The sequence below is a fragment of the Protopterus annectens genome, chromosome 1.part0 (assembly GCF_019279795.1).
Source record: "Protopterus annectens isolate FY-2018-M chromosome 1.part0, PAN1.0, whole genome shotgun sequence".
In the NCBI taxonomy this organism is placed as follows: Eukaryota; Metazoa; Chordata; order Ceratodontiformes; family Protopteridae; genus Protopterus; species Protopterus annectens.
In genome coordinates this window covers 969479885-969497970 of record NC_056725.1, presented here as the reverse complement: position 1 = coordinate 969497970, position 18086 = coordinate 969479885, and the positions used below count along the sequence as shown (strand labels likewise).

General features: G+C 37.7%; 1 protein-coding gene across 1 annotated transcript in view; it reads right to left on the bottom strand.

The window, feature by feature from the left end:
• The window catches only part of MED23 (mediator complex subunit 23), a 1483999-nt gene that overhangs the window by 854653 nt on the left and 611260 nt on the right, over positions 1 to 18086 (bottom strand). The window contains exon 6 of the mRNA XM_044067991.1: positions 16501 to 16644. Within this exon, the coding sequence (XP_043923926.1) occupies positions 16501 to 16644 (144 nt within the window). The remainder of the gene's footprint in view (positions 1 to 16500; positions 16645 to 18086) is intronic.

Here is an 18086-nt window from a genome sequence, read left to right as displayed (position 1 = left end):
TAGAGTATCCAATCCACCTACAGCATGTCTTTGGGATGTGGGAGGAAACCGGAGCACCCTGAGGAAACTCACGCGACCACAGGGAGGACATTCCATCATATATATCACGAAAATTAAAGAATTCAGACCCTGGATGTTGTCAATTATTTCTTGAAATTAATAATACAACAGAAATCAGTGGAGTCATTGTTTGGGACTCATTAAAAGCGTATTTATTTGGTAAGACCCTTAGCTGGTACAAAAACAAAGTTAGAGAGTGGGAATCTGTATCATTAGACTTGCAAACCAAACTCTTGACAGCAAAATCTAAAAAAAAAATCAGAATTGTCCAGAAGTCAAAAAAGAAACAGAGGAATTAAATAAAACTCAGAAAACTTGTCTAGCCTTAGATAAATTAAAAATAAACTCATTAGCCACCTCCCCAGATATCTACATAACTTATCTACAAGAATTAAAATACAATCTAAAGTAGATAACATTAGTAGTAATTATCATGAAAACAAATGGAAAAAGTATCAGATATAGGAGACATCCTTGAAGCATTTCAGTTCCATTATATGGAGCACTTCAAAAAATAAGATTTAGATACCAAGCAAATAAACTTAGATACAAACCTTATCAATATAAAAAAAATTCCCGAAAACTTAAAACTAGACCTACAAAACCTACATCCTACAAAGAAATTATTGACAAGATAAAAGAAAGTAAATCTAACAAAGCTCCAGGGATAGATGGTATAATTACGGAAATTTACAAACTCTACCCTTCAATAGTAATCTCCCTTTTTCATAAAACTTTGCTAGAAGTCCAGTCAGAAGCAAAAATACCACCCTCATGGAAATATTCTCTCATAACACCAATTCTAAAAGATAATAAACCATCAGACCTTTGCACCTCATACAGACCTATATCATTACTGAATAACGATTACAAAATATTCATGTCAATCCTAGCTAACAGAATGAAAATCCCACTTTCAAGGACAATAAAGATCAAACTGGATTTTTATATAACAGGCACACACATGATAATATTAAAAAAATACTTACTCTTATAGATTATGTGAATAAAGAAGATAGAGAAACACTTGTAATCGGATTAGACAAAGAAAAAGCCTTTGATTCCCTCAAATGGGAATATCTATTTAAACCTTTAGCATTATTTGAATTTCCTCTTCCCTTCATCTTATTACTAAAAACATCTATATTAATAACTTAGCCTACATTAAATTAGGTCCTTTCACCTCAGAAAATATCCATATAACGAAAGGTACTAAACAAGGATGCCCCTTTCTCCTATTTTATTTGCTTTGGCTATAGAAATACTTGCAGAAATAATATGCAATAATCCATGAATAAAAAAAATAGAAGTCTATGACCAGTACATATCTAAAATAATGCTTTTTGCTGATGATATTTTATTAACCCTATCAAACTCCAGAGAGTCATTAGGAGAGCTAGAAAAAGTAATGGAGAAATTTTATAAGATTTCAGGTCTACACTTTAATAGATCAAAATCAAAATTTCTATTTTTAAATAAGAAAAAAGACCTACAAATTACAGATAATTCCATCATAGGAAAACAAGAACTTATGCTAAATTATTTAGGAATAGTGTTATGCAAAAATATAAATGAAACAATATTATATAAATTGTAAAAACATTATTGAAACAATAAAAAATATATATAGAAAAGTGCAACAAAATTATATTAACTTTTGAAGACATTGCACTTAATAAAAATGGCCTTATTGCCAAAAATACTATATATAGCATTAGCAATACAGTTAATTCCTGAAAGATGCATTCTTAAAGAAATAAACTCACGTTTAATAAAATTGTTATGGTATCCCAAAAAGAACAGAGTAGCTCTAACTCCTCACATTACACCCTGGAAACAAGGAGGATTGGACTTCCGAGAAATAGAAACATATATAAAAGCATCTGTGCTTAAAACTACAATAGACTGGATAAACCCAAATTATTTTGCCAACTGGAAAGAATTAACGGCTATATTAACAAATTAATTTAATCTGTTAAAAAATGCTTTAATAGTAGACAAATCAAACAAACCCTGGTACATACTATGCATACATATACAATATAATACAACAAAACCTTCTAAAACAACATTGATTAATCATTACATCAATTCCTTTAGGAAACTTATCGATGCAAACATACATCTAAAACTTCGGTTTGACCTTTTAACCCCATTTACCATCACTAAGAACTTTCCTCACAAAATATATAGGGAAACAATAACCTCCTGGGAACAAAATATATTCTTATGCTGGTGTCAATGTGTAAATAAAATAAATGTTTTAGATATACATATGATAAAAACTGCTTACAATATTCCAACACAGGACTGGTTAACCTTACAAAGCATTCTAATGTACATTCAAGATTTATGCAGATTAATTAAGAATTCCTTACTTAAAGATATTCCAAATCTAATAAGTTTTCTTTATGAATTTATATATAACAGTTGTGAAAAGAAAAATTCCATTTCAAATCTATATAAGGAGTTAATAACATATAAAACAATTCTAAAACCAACATACTGGCAGTTCTTAACAAAAGGTCAGTCACTGCAGTTAACAGAAGAAATTAAAAGTAACATGTTAATATCAGTTAATTACACCTCTAACACACAGTACTGGAAAATATTTAACTGGAAATACTTACATAGAGCACTTTTTTTGCTGGAGGCGTGAAAAGTCAAATAAAGCAGACTGGGTTCATATTTTTTATAAATGTAATAAAATTAAATCAAACTTGAATGGAATCAATCATTTTTTACAAGCTTTACTTAATGAATCCTTTACCTTAACTAAAATAATGATAATACTAAATGTAACTGAAGGCCCCTACCTGAACAAGACAAATATGTATTTGTTATGGACAATACTTGCTATATCTAGGAAATGTGTAACCAGAAGGTGGAATTCAAATACACCCCTGACCTTGGAAGAATTCTACACTTTACTGAAGACAACAGCATTGATAGAAATAAAAATCAAAGAACTACAAATCTATCCCAGGCCATTGGTAAATAATCCTTGGAAGAAAGTTATATCTTTGTTGGACACTCTGCAATAATCAATATTGTATCTCTGATAACTGATCTATTAATTCTATATTTAATAACATACAGTGTATATAATTGAAAGTCAGGCTATTGTAAATATTGTATATAGTTGTTTAAAGTGATATTTGAAAATATTATGTAAATGTTATTTTAATTGAAAATAAAAAAAGTATTTGAGGAAAAAAAAAAAACAATATTATACATGATTGTTGTTCAAGGACCTACATCCAAAATCTTACTCTCATTTTATTTCTCAAATTTCTTCCTTGTTTTATCATCATTCCTTTCCACTTTGATTTATAATGTTCTTCTGGTGTTATGTCTTTACTACATAGCTCTGAAATATCCATTCAAATCATGTAATATTAAACCACCTTCATTCATGTGGAGGATCAATTATCCTACTCTTGCCCACTTCTTCTCAGAAATTTGTCTCTATCATCATCCACAACTTCTCCTTTCGTTGATAAAAATATGCACAACCTACATTTAAAACTAAAGGGTGTAAAAACATTTCTCGCCTTGTACCTTGTTATCCATATCCACAATCAAGAGCTTCCCATTTCTCAGTTTTTGTAATATCCTTCGTTTAGTGTCTTTCAACCCATCCATAGCTGCCACAACAGAATCCCTTTTAATCAAATCCACAGCTGCCAAAACATAATCCCTTTTAATCCAGTCACCTAAATACTTCATCTTAACGTGTCTTCATAAATATTGGTATAGGTTCATAGGTTGGTACTAGGCTATCAGCCCTAGGGCCTATACAAGCCTAGCCATAACAATTCCCTGGCTATTTCTTCCCACATTATTTACTTTCCTGGACCCCTGTCTAGCAGGGCGACTGACGTGATCCCTGGGGTGAATTTCCTTTCTCCCATCCAATCGTCAAGGTTCCTCTTGAAGAGGTCCAAAGAGGCACTCTGCTTGACATGTATGGGCAATCTATTCCAGAGTCTGGGGAGTCTCTGGATCAGGGACCTATCCCTCCAACATGTTTTGTTTATTGTGATGACAAGGTTTAGATCCCTGGAGCGTGTAGCTCTGAGGGATTGGGATTTCTTTAAGTGTAGCATGTCCAACAGCTCTGGGTTTGACATGGCCTTGTATGTTAAGCAGAGATCGCCTCTGAGTAGACGATATGCGACAGAGTATAGCTGGAGTTTTTTAAGGCGGTCAGCGTAGGGCATCTGCTTTAGGCCTGTGATTCTTTTAGTGAGGTATTTCTGAGGCCTTTCCAGTTGTTGCAGATGTCTTGAGAGGTACATACCAAATGGGGCATTGTATTCTATAATGGGTCTAATGAGGGATGAGTACAGTGGGACAATGACCTCCTTTTTTCAGGATGAAAAGCCCTTTGTGATGAGGTGTGCCACATAGAAGGATTTCCTGACTGTTGTGGCGATGTGGTTATCGAAGGTGAGACCACTGTCCACCTGTGTCCCTAAGTCTCTTATCACACTTTCTGTGTTTAGTGTACTGCCACCTATATGGTAATTCATGGATACATGTTTTTTCCCAAAGGGGATAACAATACATTTCTTGGCATTGAGTTTGAGCCCATGGCTCTGGCACCAAGCATCTGTTTCTGTAAGGCCCTTTTGTAGAGTATCCACATCATTTGGGGATTCAATAATGGCTCCCAGTTTGCAGTCATCTGCAAACTTTGTTAGCCAGAGTCCCTTAGTGTTGACCTGTACTTCAGAGAAGTAGATGCCAAACAAGAGTGGCCCCAGGACTGAACCCTGAGGTACTCCACTTGTCACTTGTCTGGAGCTGGATTGCTGAACTAATTCATGTGTAGGTACATAATTTATCCTTACAGCCTTTGTTTTATCTTAATCAATATTAAATTATGAATAGATGCCAATCTGGAGGTGTACAGGGATAAACCTATGACTATGGCTCAGGTGACTCAGTTGACTGCCAGAGAAAGTACGGATACACCAGTTTGGGGGGGGGGGTTGTCACGTTGGCACACCTTTTAGCGATCAGTGGTGAAGATCAGGAATATCTCTTTGGGGGTGTTGTGCAAACAGGAGAACAGTGGTGGTGGGCCTGGATGAGCTGCTATAGAAGCAGGGTGATATACATATGCCTCCACTACATGCCCACACCTCGGATGCAACTACAAAAGGGGGGGTAATGGGATAGGCCTAAAGTAAAAAACCCTGGCTGATGGTGGCAGCCAAGACCCCCCCAGAATGCCCTTAGGGTCACTGACTGGCCCCAACTCTATCAGAGTTGGTCCGTGGGATATACAGAAGCTGGCTTACCGGACATGGACAAGGGGCACTAAAAAAGAAAGACACAGGATTACACAAGGGAATGAAAAACTGCCTCAACAAATTTTGTATCTTGAAAAGACTTGAAGCCATCTCAAAATGTTGCACAACACACACACAGACACACACATACATGTAAAAAAAAGAAAATGCTCCAAAACATCATAATGTCATTCTTCTGGAGTTAGTATGTACAAAATAATATCTGCAAATTAAGCCAACTTTTCTTGATTACAATATCAAGTATATCCGTGAATTTCTGAGTCCCTTACTTTCCTTACCAATGGTTCTAAGTATAAAGAAAATAAAGAGGAAAGATGAAATCCCTGCCTGGTTCTTCTGTTTAAAACAGCTTGTCAATAAGGAACCCTCCCACCTTAATTCTTACCTACCACCCTTTAAATAGTCTCCTAACTAACCTAACCCTTTTATTCTATCAGGCAATGCTGCATCAACGCCCACTAGCAATAGTGGTGTTTTCTTACATTCTGCTTCCCTTTGGCTCACCACTGTTCTATTAATGTTGTCAAATGTTTGCCTTCCCACCACAAAGCAACACTGATCTCTATCAATTTTTGGCCATACCTCTGCCATTCTCTTAGCTAGTACAGACAAACACTTAAGTTGAAATGGATCTATATGAAGCTGGGTCTGAAGGGTCTTTAACCTCTCTGGGTAAAACCGTCACCTTAGCTTTCGCCCACAATGCTGCTGTTTCCTATCTGTTTAAAAATGTTAAACAAACCCTTCCAGATCGCCATCACTTTTTTCTCTCCTAACTTTCAAGCTTCCACAGGAATACCACCTGTTCCTCAAGACTTTCCTGCTGGCTGACTGACTGAACATTAATATTTTTATCTCATCTCTCTTCCTGTCTTAACTATTAATTGTTGAGCCTCGTCTTCCACTAACCTTGGCAAAATTAAGTCTTCCATAAATATTTCTATTTGTGCATTTCCTTTGTTTTTACATTACTTTGCTTTACACAAACTGCCAAACAATTCAGAAATATCTAATACTTCTACATTACCTCTGGTTATTTTTCTTGTCATAGTCTCCCTATGTTTTGCAACCTTTCTCCTTTCTGTTGCCCAATTAATTTTGCTAAAAGTTGTTGTGCTCTGGAGGGGTTATCAAAACTATATTTGCCAAATAGCAACCTTTCTAAACTCATGCAAATTATCGACAGTTCTCATCTCATTTGAATAGGTACTTGAAGGATTTTTCCAGCCTTTTGTCATTAGACTTTATTTTTATCTTATTTACTTTACTTACTTATTTATCCTTTGTTGATTGGATTAGTCCCATTAGGCTAGTGGCCTCTTTTTCAGGGAGACCTGGGTGGTATTTATATTACTTTGTGAAATCTGGCCAGGGCATCGGGGAACTTCCCCTACTTTTTTCGATAGGTGCTGTAGAATCATTTACTTCCACCTGAGCTATCACAAATATTTCTCCAGTGTTTCACTTATTTTAAACACCTCTGAGTACATTTTCTTTTTGCTGAGACAGCTAGATTGTTCTTCCAAGCTACAGTTTATTTTCCTTTTCTGTTTATCTTTCTCCAAACTGTTTCTTTGGTAGCATGCGGGTAATCTAATGATTAGCTAATAACTGGATTTTACCTAAATAGCTAAATTTTACTTTTTTTTTTTTTAAAGACACTTTCAGTTTTCACAATGGAGAAACCCTAATTAATCTGCTGCTCAGTGTGTAGCCATTTTGAACGTCTTTAGGCTGGGAGAAGGTCCTGAGCCTACTTTGAATACTTTTGGGGTAAATCCCTGGCAGACAACATACTCCTAGATATCGTGTTCTGAAGTCAGACAAAAAGATGCAGCAGTTGCAGTAATCTCTGTATGGAATATGTCTTACACAGACACACCTTCCTTTTTTGCCCAATAAAACGACTGATGTCTCACTACCCATACAAACAAATCCATCCGCTCATCCACAAACCCTTTGTCATTTTACATCTGGAGTTGGGGTGTCACATCAACAATGACAATTACCTAGAGTCAACGTACACACTACCATGTGGACAGCCACTGCTCTCCCATATCACACATATGCAATGTACACTCACAGCTACGGACAGCTTATAAAGCAGTAAAAGGCAAACAATTTCAGTTCGCTCCTGTTTTTCATATCCATTACATTTAAACAAGACCTCTATGTATTTCTCATTTCTGACTTATACGACTTAACATTTTACTTTACACACATGCATTTTGTTATGAAATTATTTTAACTATGTACACATTTTACACAAATCTATAGCTACTGATAAGATAAGGTCTGTGGTTCTTAAAAGCCTGCCCCTTTTTTATTCACATTATGCAATCTTTCTTACTAGAGAATCAAACAGCTCAGCAAATTAACAGTCTTCAGTTAAGTTCAACTCAGTAGCAGTAATGGCTATAGTCCCTGTAGAACCCTGAGTTTTTGTAAAGAGCAAATCTCTTATAAATGACAAATTATTTCTGGGCCAGAGGTGCTGTGGAAGCAATGAAGATGATGGTCAATCAGGAAAGCAGTTTATCCTCATATAAAATTTAAAGAGGAGTGGGATGGCAGAATGATGAAGTTTTGGCTGCAAGTGAAACAGTGAATATGTAAGCAGATGGAGCAGAATGTGGCAGGTGCTGTAATGTGGAAAGGAATCTAAGGAGAGAAAACAAAACTTGAATTTGTATAACAAAAAGGAGAAGTGGGAAAAGTGTGACTGACTAGCGTGTGGCAGCTGGAGGAAAGAGTCCAGACCTGAAGTGCATCAAACACCAGGAAAACGCTTCTGTTAAGAATTAAACTAACACTAAAAAGACACTGAAGAACAGGAGCTATGAAAGAATTTTCCCAACTGGGTGAGCAGGAAAAAAAGAAAGGCTGAAAAAAAGAGTAAACAAGTGGCCATGCATGAAGAGGAAGTAGGAAAGGGGGCAGTTTGGCTGGTCCTAAGTAGTGCGAACTATGAAAGTGTCATAACAAACCAGTCTATATGAGAAAGACAAAAATAATAATAATAAAAAAAAAGTCATAAGGAGGAATGTATGTAGAAAAAGGGTGATACAATGTCAAACCAAGAAGATAGATGCAATGTTATTTTAAAGAATCTAAATGCCAAAACAGCTAAAGTGGGAAATGAGTAAGCCTCAGGAGTGCATACAAAAATGAAAACTGGGTGACATGAACAAAAATTATTGGATCTGGAACAGAAATCTGATATGAAAAAGGAGAAGGTGGAAGGAAAGTCTGAGCTAGACAAATTGAATTTAAAAACAGATAACCTGAAAAACAGATCCTAAAAGAATGACTTAAAAATAACAGGTTTTGGATAGAATGAAGAAGGAAGACACTGCAATGTATGTGCAAGACTGGGTTACAGAACCAGATGCAAGAGTCAGGGTTCTATATCTATTAATTATAGAAATTAATTGGCAGGAGAGGGTGTTTTACTGCCATAATATACAGAAGAAGCCATTAAGCTTTGTGTGTAAATGAGAGGTACAAACAAATGGTGGAAAGGAATGATTCCAAGTAGCAAGGGAAGGAGTGCATCACCACAAGTACAATAAGAAAGAGGTGTAAGAGTGTGCAGATATGAGGTATAACAGCAACAAATAGCACAGCAGAGTCAGAAAGCAAGATGGGCAACCGTTGCCCAGCTGGAAAGAGAAAGTGGGCTGACAATCATGTCCCTTTGGAGGAAGGAGAGGAGGACTGCAGAACTAAGCCAGTATGTGTTCTAGAGATGATAAAGTGGGGTGGTAGAGTACCCCTGCCAAAGAGGTGACAAAGAAGCAGAGGAGAGAGGAATTCAGGAGACAGACAGCCATTGAAGACCCCTGAACCAAAGAAGATTGTTGCGGATCAGCCAAGGTCACCTAAGAGGGAAGAACATGATTATAAGAATGACATGGAGTGGAGGAGGAGGAGGTAGGGCATGAAAGTGTGTGTGTGTGTGTGTGTGTGTGTATACGTGAGTGTGCGTAGAAGAAAAGAAGGGAGTCTGGACAGATCCAGGCAGATGTGGCAAATGCTACTGATACAGCTGGCTAATTAAAGGTGTTCCAGGCTCTGACCATGCATAGTTGCTAGGCATGGAAGTGAAGTCCAGCAAGTGTAGGACCTATTGTGGGGAAAGGGAAGGATAAATGATGTTTTAATATGCATGTTTATTCTTCAATTCTCTGTGTGTTTACCAGCTAAGGAGGACAGCTGGAAAGAAAGTGAAGAAAGAAAGTGGGGGTCGACAACAAGCTGATGAAGACAAGCAGCATGAAGAGGTGAAGTGGAATGAGGATAAGATGATGCAGTGACAGAAACCTTGATTTTAAGACTGAAGGTAAGACTTTCAAGTTTTGGGGTAAAAGGGAGTAGAGGAAATCCAATCAGGGACACACACCTATTAGCAACTGAAGGATGTTTCATTTATGGACAAAAATATTTACTGATGTGTTTAATTCATTAGACTACAATTATGGAGAAATAGAAAACCTCTCCAGGACAGAGAAGAGTGACATATGGACAAACTGCTGACAATGTAAAAGTTAGTTACTGTCTTCTTAACCATAAAGTAATCAGTCCTATTAGGGCTTTAAGATAAAGAGTGTCTTCTACTTCCAGTCTCTAGCTCAGACAATATAATTCTCTGGTTAACATGCAATTATTGTAACCAAATTTGTAATAAATTCTGAAGGTCTAGTTTAAGCTGAGACAGGTCTAAAAGATATGCTCCCAGTCCTCCCATCCCCTTGTTTGACCCTCCAACAACTTTTGTCTACTTGTGAAAACATTTTAACTAATGTATGCAGCATATCAAAATATTTATAGAGACATTTTCAAGTGAAAATCCTGTACTTCTCGATTTCATGGCATATCTCGGGGACTGACATTTTTCTTGCCATTGTTCACTGGTACTTTATCTATTCTGTTTTCAATCCCCAGTCTTACCTCACTTTTGGTTCCTTATTTTTGTAATTGTTTAGAGTATTCCACAGAGCCTGTTTATTTATTTATAATTTACTTATAAATCTTTTACTACTTGCAGCTGGGGCTCTTGTCTCAATCAAAATCTTTGCCAGGTCCAGTATTAGTTTTCCCTCTCCCCTTCTGTCTCTCCCTATGTTTCATTCCTATTAGCAGCCCTTGGTATATTATAAAGTCCCCTCTTTGAAAGTGAAATCTTTTTTTTAGCCCTATTTCAATCTCAGCTAGAGCGTCTTCTGTGTGGAGGCATACGTGAATGGGCGTGCCTTCGCTGAAGGTTGTGAGTCAGGGCTGGTAACTCGGCACGTAAAAATCCACTACCAAACATTAGCGGACCGGAGTTCCACTGGGTCAAACCTTAACCAGGGATAAGCCGAAAGATACAACAACAACATAGTCTCACTATCTTTCGGCTGTTTCTAACATACTCTTAAGCACCATATTTTTGCTATTAGTCCCATTTTGAGTCTTTTCCTCTCTTACATTTGTTATCACATAGATCTTGTTCAGCCGATACAGATTTGATAATATGTAAAGGAATAGCATCCACTGCTTTTGCTGCTGCTCATAGCTAGAGATCCCAAACATACATCTCCACCTTTTTTATCAGATTTCCCCCCCCTATTCAACATAATGTTTCTTCTCAAGACCATGTCACACAAAAAACAAATATATAACTATGGACAAGAAAAGAGCACATCTTCCATTCCTCATACTCTCCAGGAAGTGAGGGAATGCGCCTTTTATGCACTCCTCTTCACCAGCATCATCTACTTTGATGCATAGATTTAATATGTATTCATGTATTTTTGTGCTGGGTAAATCTTGTTCAATTAGCCCCCATCCCAAGCAGGCATTAAGCACTGCTCGTCAAATCTTCTACAATTAGCTATCCTTCCTCCTTGTCACCAAAAATGTGTCTTAAAATACTTTAAATATTATTTCATTGCCATGGGTACTTAACCTTTTAGGACATATCTGATTTAAGTCTGCCTTGGTTATGGTTTTCTACTTTTCTTTTTCACCTCTTTCACGGATGTGTCTCTGGACAATGACCCTTTAAAGTGCTCTATTAGTGGCTTTCTAGGACTTTCATAATACTACCCTTCATTTGGCTATCAGACCACTATACTCTCATCTTTGAATATGCAGCTTACCTAGTCCATGATGTAATCTGGATCTTCCACTTCCACACAATCGGGTAAAGGGAAACTCCTTCCAGAAATGCAGCCTCACTCTAAAACATGCTCCTTCTCATTTTACCCAGCTTTAATGAAGGAATATAGTTCCTATGAGATCACAGGTAGCACTTAAACAGAGGACACTGAGTTTGCTTACATTTCACTTCATCATCATCAACCCCCATTTTCTATATGGGGTCGGGGTTTCATGTCTACTGTCGCTATCTCTCTATATTCAATACCGCTCTCCTGCGTTCTTTAACACTCATACCCGACTGTTGTAGGTCTTGTCTCACACAATCCAGCCACCTTTTTGCTCATGTCCTTTTTTCCTCATGCCTTCTTCCTGTCTGTCTGTCCCAAATCTTCTTCACCAGATTCCCTTTTGCTTTTCCGCACATGTGCCCAAACCATCGTAATCTGTTCTCTTTGACCTTTTCTGCAACTGGAGCTCCTTTGGCTTCTGATCTTATGCCCTGATTTCTCCATCTGTCCCTCAGTGTGCATCCTACCACCTGACTCAGACATTTCAGCTCCATCAACTCTAACTTCCTCAAATGCTCTGCCTTTACTGCCCAGGTTTCTGTACCATACATTAGTACTAGTTGTACCACAGTTTTTTACACCTTACTTTTCATCTTCTCAGCAACTTTTCAATCTGAAAATTAGCAACTGTACTTAAAGAAACAAGCATCTTACCTGTGCATTTCATTTGCTTTTCATTTCTCTAACTGAAACTAACAATAAGAGATATTTTTTTGAAACTGCTCTTTAAATCCAATGTCTCTTAGGCATGAGAAAGAGACTGGTGCTTTAGAGTTGTCTCCCTGCACTCTCCAGATAATTTGCTGCTAGCACCTAACCTTTGGTTAAGTCATCCCTTACGCTGCTTGATAGTATTTGCATTTCTCTCTGCCTTTCATCCATTTTTTTCTTTAACAGTGGGAAAGTTTTAACAGGAAATCTTTCAGTCAGCTTGCCTGCTTGGAGCGAGGATCCTTCGCCGGGTTCTTTATCCTGCATTTCCAAACCCACTTGTTTTAAGTTTTGGTTAGAATTCCTCAAATTCTGCTGGGTTTAGTCTTGCTCCAGATATACATTATAGCTCCTGTCTGAAAAACATTGTAATGCTTGCAGAGTACAACAGTTTCAAATGGATATCACTTCCCTTGTATTCTTTCAGGACTGCAATTAACTTTTTTCTCTTTCTTCTTGAAGGCATGGAACAAACATTATGCACAAATACTCTTGTCCAGCCCAACTTTAACTGCTTTCCTTTTTTCTACACACTACACAGAATCTTCTGTTTCAGAAATTAATCTTGCATTTTTACCCAAAATGATATTGAGCTTTCTTTACCAGTAACTTCACCATCTACCGATTACATAGCCTGTGTGCTCTATCTTACTGAATTTCAACAGTCTCTGACATTTCAGTCCACTTACTAACTGGCTGCTTAATGAAATTGGACACCGCTCCCACCTTTTCTGCTATGTCTGTGAAACAGAGATTATCTATTCTGATGCAGGCCTCCAAATCAAACAATTTATTCTTTTACTACATGTATTTTGGCCATCTACTCATTAATATCCATCTCAGTCTTTTGAACTGCTGTCAGCTAACCTGATTGGTGGGCAAGAATGCCTTCAATTTCTTCCATTCACTTAGTTTTTATGTAGTAAGTCAATTTCCACTGATCTTCATCATTTCACTGTACATTTCATCTGTCATTTACTTGAGTTGAACTTGTTTTTAAGTTTTGAACATTGTCAACAGTATAAGCTCCTATACTGGATTTTATTTCTCAGCTTTTTTTCTTTTTAATTTATTCATCCAGAATCTTTAATAGTACCCACCTTCCAGTATTTCTATGACCTTGAAATAGCCTCCCCTTTCAATTCATTTTTCACCTCTTCTATCGCTGAGCAAACCAAGACTTTCATCAACAATAACCCCCCCCCATCCCTGCTCAATCTTCAGTCCCCTTATCTCTTGCCCCCTCTTTTGAACTCAAACCTGTATCCACCGACCTAATAAAGAAACTTCTCCAAAAACTAAAGCCTTGTTCCAATGCGCCAGATAGCATTCCATCCTCCTTCCTAAAAATATCTTCTGACTCTATTGCCATACCTGTCAGCATCCTAATTAATAGGTCTTTACTTGAATCCTACGTACCCAAACTATGGCGCTCTGCCTTCATTTTGCCTCTCCACAAAGGTGGCAAAAATTGCTCTGTCTCCAACTTCCGTCCCATAGCCATCCTCTCCCCCATCTCCAAAATTCTTGAAAAATGTATCCACCTGCAGCTCTTGCCATTCCTTAACAAACACCAACTACTCTCTCCTACCCAACACGGCTTCCGCCCTGGACACAGTACTACCACTGCCCTTCTTTCCTTCTTGCACTCTGTCAACTCAGCACATGACTCCGGTAACATAGTCTCCTCTGTTCTTCTAGATTTATCCAAAGCCTTTGACACCATCTCTCATTCCCACCTTCTAAACCACCTCTCTAATCTCAACCTTTGCCAAAAAACTCTTTCCTGGTTCTCCAGCTACCTTTCAAACAGGTCCCAAGCTGTGAAATGGGGCCAAGCTACCTCTACTTTCCTTCCTACCCCCACTGGAGTACCCCAAGATTCCATACTCAGCCCATTATTATTCAACATCTTTATTAATGACTTCCACAAAGCCATTCCCAACACCAAAATTGTACAATATGCTGACGATTCCACATTAATCTGTTGTGCCCCTAATGTAATAGAACTAAAAGCCGTAACACAGAGTGCCTTCTCAACCACTGAAAACTGGATGCTCCGAAATCATCTTGCCCTAAATGCAAACAAAACTAAGATCCTCCTTTTCACCCCATCTAAATCATCCTCTCTAGATAAGGACTCATTTTTAATTACCAGTCACAACACCTCCACCATTGAGATTGTCTCCTCCACCAAGCTTCTCGGCGTTATAATTGATGACCAACTAAAATTTAATGACCATATCCAGCTAAACATCAAAAAAACACACACAAAACTTGACTTACTGTATAGAAACAACCACTTCCTCTCTCCTCACACCAGACTTACCCTTGCCTCTACCTTCCTACTTCCCTCCCTTCTGTATGGTGCTCCCCTCATCACAAATTTATCTTCCACACTTACCTCCAAACTGGAACAATGCTACAACAAAATCTCTAGATTTGCCACAAATGCCAAATCCTCCTCTCATCACTGCACCTCCCTCCACTACCTAAACTGGCTTGAATTCCCCAATCACCTTGACTTTCTCCAAATCATAACAGCCCACAAATTATTGTTCCACCCTACAAACTGCCCTGCTCTTTCTAACATTCTACAGCCTTATATCCCCCTTAGATCACTTAGATCTTCTCACCAAAAGTAATCACCGTACAAAAACCTAAGCGCCCCGCAGGTCAACTACTCTTATCCTTTACCCTAGCCAAAAAATGGAATGCCCTGCCCTACACAATTAGGTCCTACACCAAGCTTAACATCTTCAAAAACCATCTTCATTCTTACCTCTCCCTAAATAGGAAATGCAATTGCACTCTCCAGCCCATACCTCTCAAGCTATCATCCTACTTCTCTCCTGGCTAACCTCTTTTAACTACATAACCTCTTTAATATACTCAGCATAGATACCAAATTAGTAAATCCTGATTTCATGCCATAAGCCAGTATTTCCTCCTGAACAATTGAATTTGTTAACATTTTATTTCTTTTATTGCTAACTGTTATTTGTAATACAACTGTATCTGAAATGTTTATGTTATTAAACTGCTGTTTCCTGCTGGAGCTTTTCTCCCCGGGCCTCCACTGAAAACGGGCTACCAAGCCCAGTGGACCTCCCCAGTAAGCAAACTGAAATAAATAAATAAATAAATAAATACCAACAGAGAGTATTTTTTAATAATACTCATAAGGTAGAGGCAAATGATGGCTTGTTAACAGGAAAACACCATATTGGAAGTCAATCACAAAATCCAGCACCGGCATAGCTACCTGGATAACAGCACCCTTCAGTCAGACCTTGCCTCCTCAATGGACACTCTCTAACTCTCTAAGTGGAGGGGAAATTAACAGTTTGAAGAACAACGTGGGGTGAGGTGTTGATGGTTAGCTGGTGAAGAAGCAAAAAACTACCAAGAAAAAAATTTCAGCACAGATAGGTGTACAGCTTCACCTACTGCTAGTCAAATTTATTTAGTAAGAGAATTTGTACCACTTAGAAGTCAAATTTTAAAACAAATACAGTTATAAAAAGAGAGCTATTCAACATGATGAAAATGCACAGTGACTGTCACTACAGACAATCCAAGTTATGTCAAATAAATGAAAGTTAAACAAATAAACCCAAAACCAACTGAAACAAAAACCTGAATAATAAATCACCAAAGCTAAAGGCCAATCACACTGAAAACTGTTAGAAAAAAAACAGCAGTGTTTCTGCAGAAAGCAAGCCCCTACACATCACCCCATGCATGTGGATGAACTCTTACATAAATACTAGCTCCACATTTGCAAACCATGGAGTAAAAGTAAAAAAAAAAAATTAAAAAAAAAAAAATACCAACAACAAAAATTGTTCCCACTCTCCACTTTCTATACTTTGCTTCAGAAACACTGACAATTACAGCTGCTGTTCAAAAAATTAAATTATGGCTCTTCAGACAGAAACCCTTCAGGCCAACAAACATTCACAGAAAGTACACATTAAATTCAGACTGAAAAAATTAAATGAAATCACTGCCATAGAACAAAATTTCATTTATGTATGTGTTCCAATGTAATGGAATTAGTATAAAACTCGACTGCTATGAAATGACACAATCCTCATACAATCACATATGCACTTTATATACTGAAAAATATTGTAGCTTTTGGCAGCTGCCTCAACAACACTGCACAATGGCACAAATGTGCAAACCCTTACTTCTTTTTCTGGATACAGTAGATCAAAAAGCTTCATGACGGGAAGAAAGTCCCCCAGTGCATTCTTCTGGATACTGCCAGAGATGAACTGCAGAAGCACCCACATTAGGTGATCTCGTCCTTTAATAAGACCTCGACCTGCAAGCTGTAAAACATATAACAAAAAATAAAATTTAAAATACTAACAGTTTTGCTTTTAAGTATGTCGGCACTGTGATCACAAGTATTCTGTTGATTTCCATATGTACTTCTTAACAGTTTTAATTTAGTAAAAATTTCCAATAATAAAAATTTGATCTTCTTGAAGCCAACACTGTAGCATGCTGAAGAAATTAAGGGATATTACTGAATATGTTTTTCCCTTTTACAGTCTTAATTAGTTTTCAGAATTACATCACACTTCCTCAAAGTCAGTGCAGCAAGTTTAGTTAAAGAACAGTTGTATAAAATCTTACCGTAACAGTAGATATCCTTCTCTTAACTGTTGCAGTATCCCTCACTGAAGGGATCTCTTGCCAAGGATAGCCCAACATCCGGCCAGTGTACTGAAACCTTTCGATCTCAAAGGCGCCGTAAATCACACGTATGCTCCCTGCATAGGGCATAAAAGTGTACAGAAGTAAATACCCAGAACTGAATTGTCGCAGGAGGAAAAAAACACCCCCAAGGACAAAGGAGAACATGCACATCCAGAAGAAAAAAGTTCAGAAGGAAAGTGACAGCCCCTCACCCAGGAGGGTAACAAAACAGAGGGGCAAGAGCTATAACAGAGGGGAGGAAGAAGGGAGGGACCAAATACTGTAACAGTGAAGAGAAGGACATTTTCAGTTATGGTAAGATTTTAGACAACTGTAATATGTCCCTCCATAACACTGTTGCAGTATTCTTCACTGAAAGGAGAGTACAAGAGCTAAGAAGATTGGGAGATGGAAGGCTCAAAAGAGCCCTCTACAAAGCCATGTGGAATAATCGTCGCAAAAACTGCCCTGGCCCTGAGAACAACATCCAGGTTGCAATTCTTCGTAAAAATATGAACAGAAGACTAAGTAGCAGCCTCAAGGATGTGACTCCTGTCCAAACCCTTGAAAAAGGCACCAGAGGAGGCAGCAAAACCCTAGTAGAATGTGGTTTTACAGACAAAGAAAGACATTTGCCAGGAAAAAAACAACAAAAAGAAATGACCCTAGAAATCAAGAAGGAAATGGCCTTTGAAATCCAGAAGGAGATGGCTTGCTTGGAAACAGCCAAACCCAAAGTCCTGGGATGAAAAGAAACAAAAACTTGCTCTGACTTGTAAATGACCTTTGTTTTATCAAAATAATATCTGAGCTGTTTATGCAGGTCCAATGTGTGAAGAACCTTCTCACTGACAAACCTTAAAGAAGGAAAAAAGAAGGAAGTTGAATAGAATGATAAAGGGACAACACATTAACCACCTTGGGCATAAAAGAAGAATTAGTATGAAGAGACACCCTGTCTCTATAAAAAAATTAAAACAGGAGGAATGGCTATAACAGCCTGAAGTCCAGATACTCTTCTAGCAGAAGAAAGAGCCAAGGCAGTAGAGTCTTCCAAGTACAAAGTTGC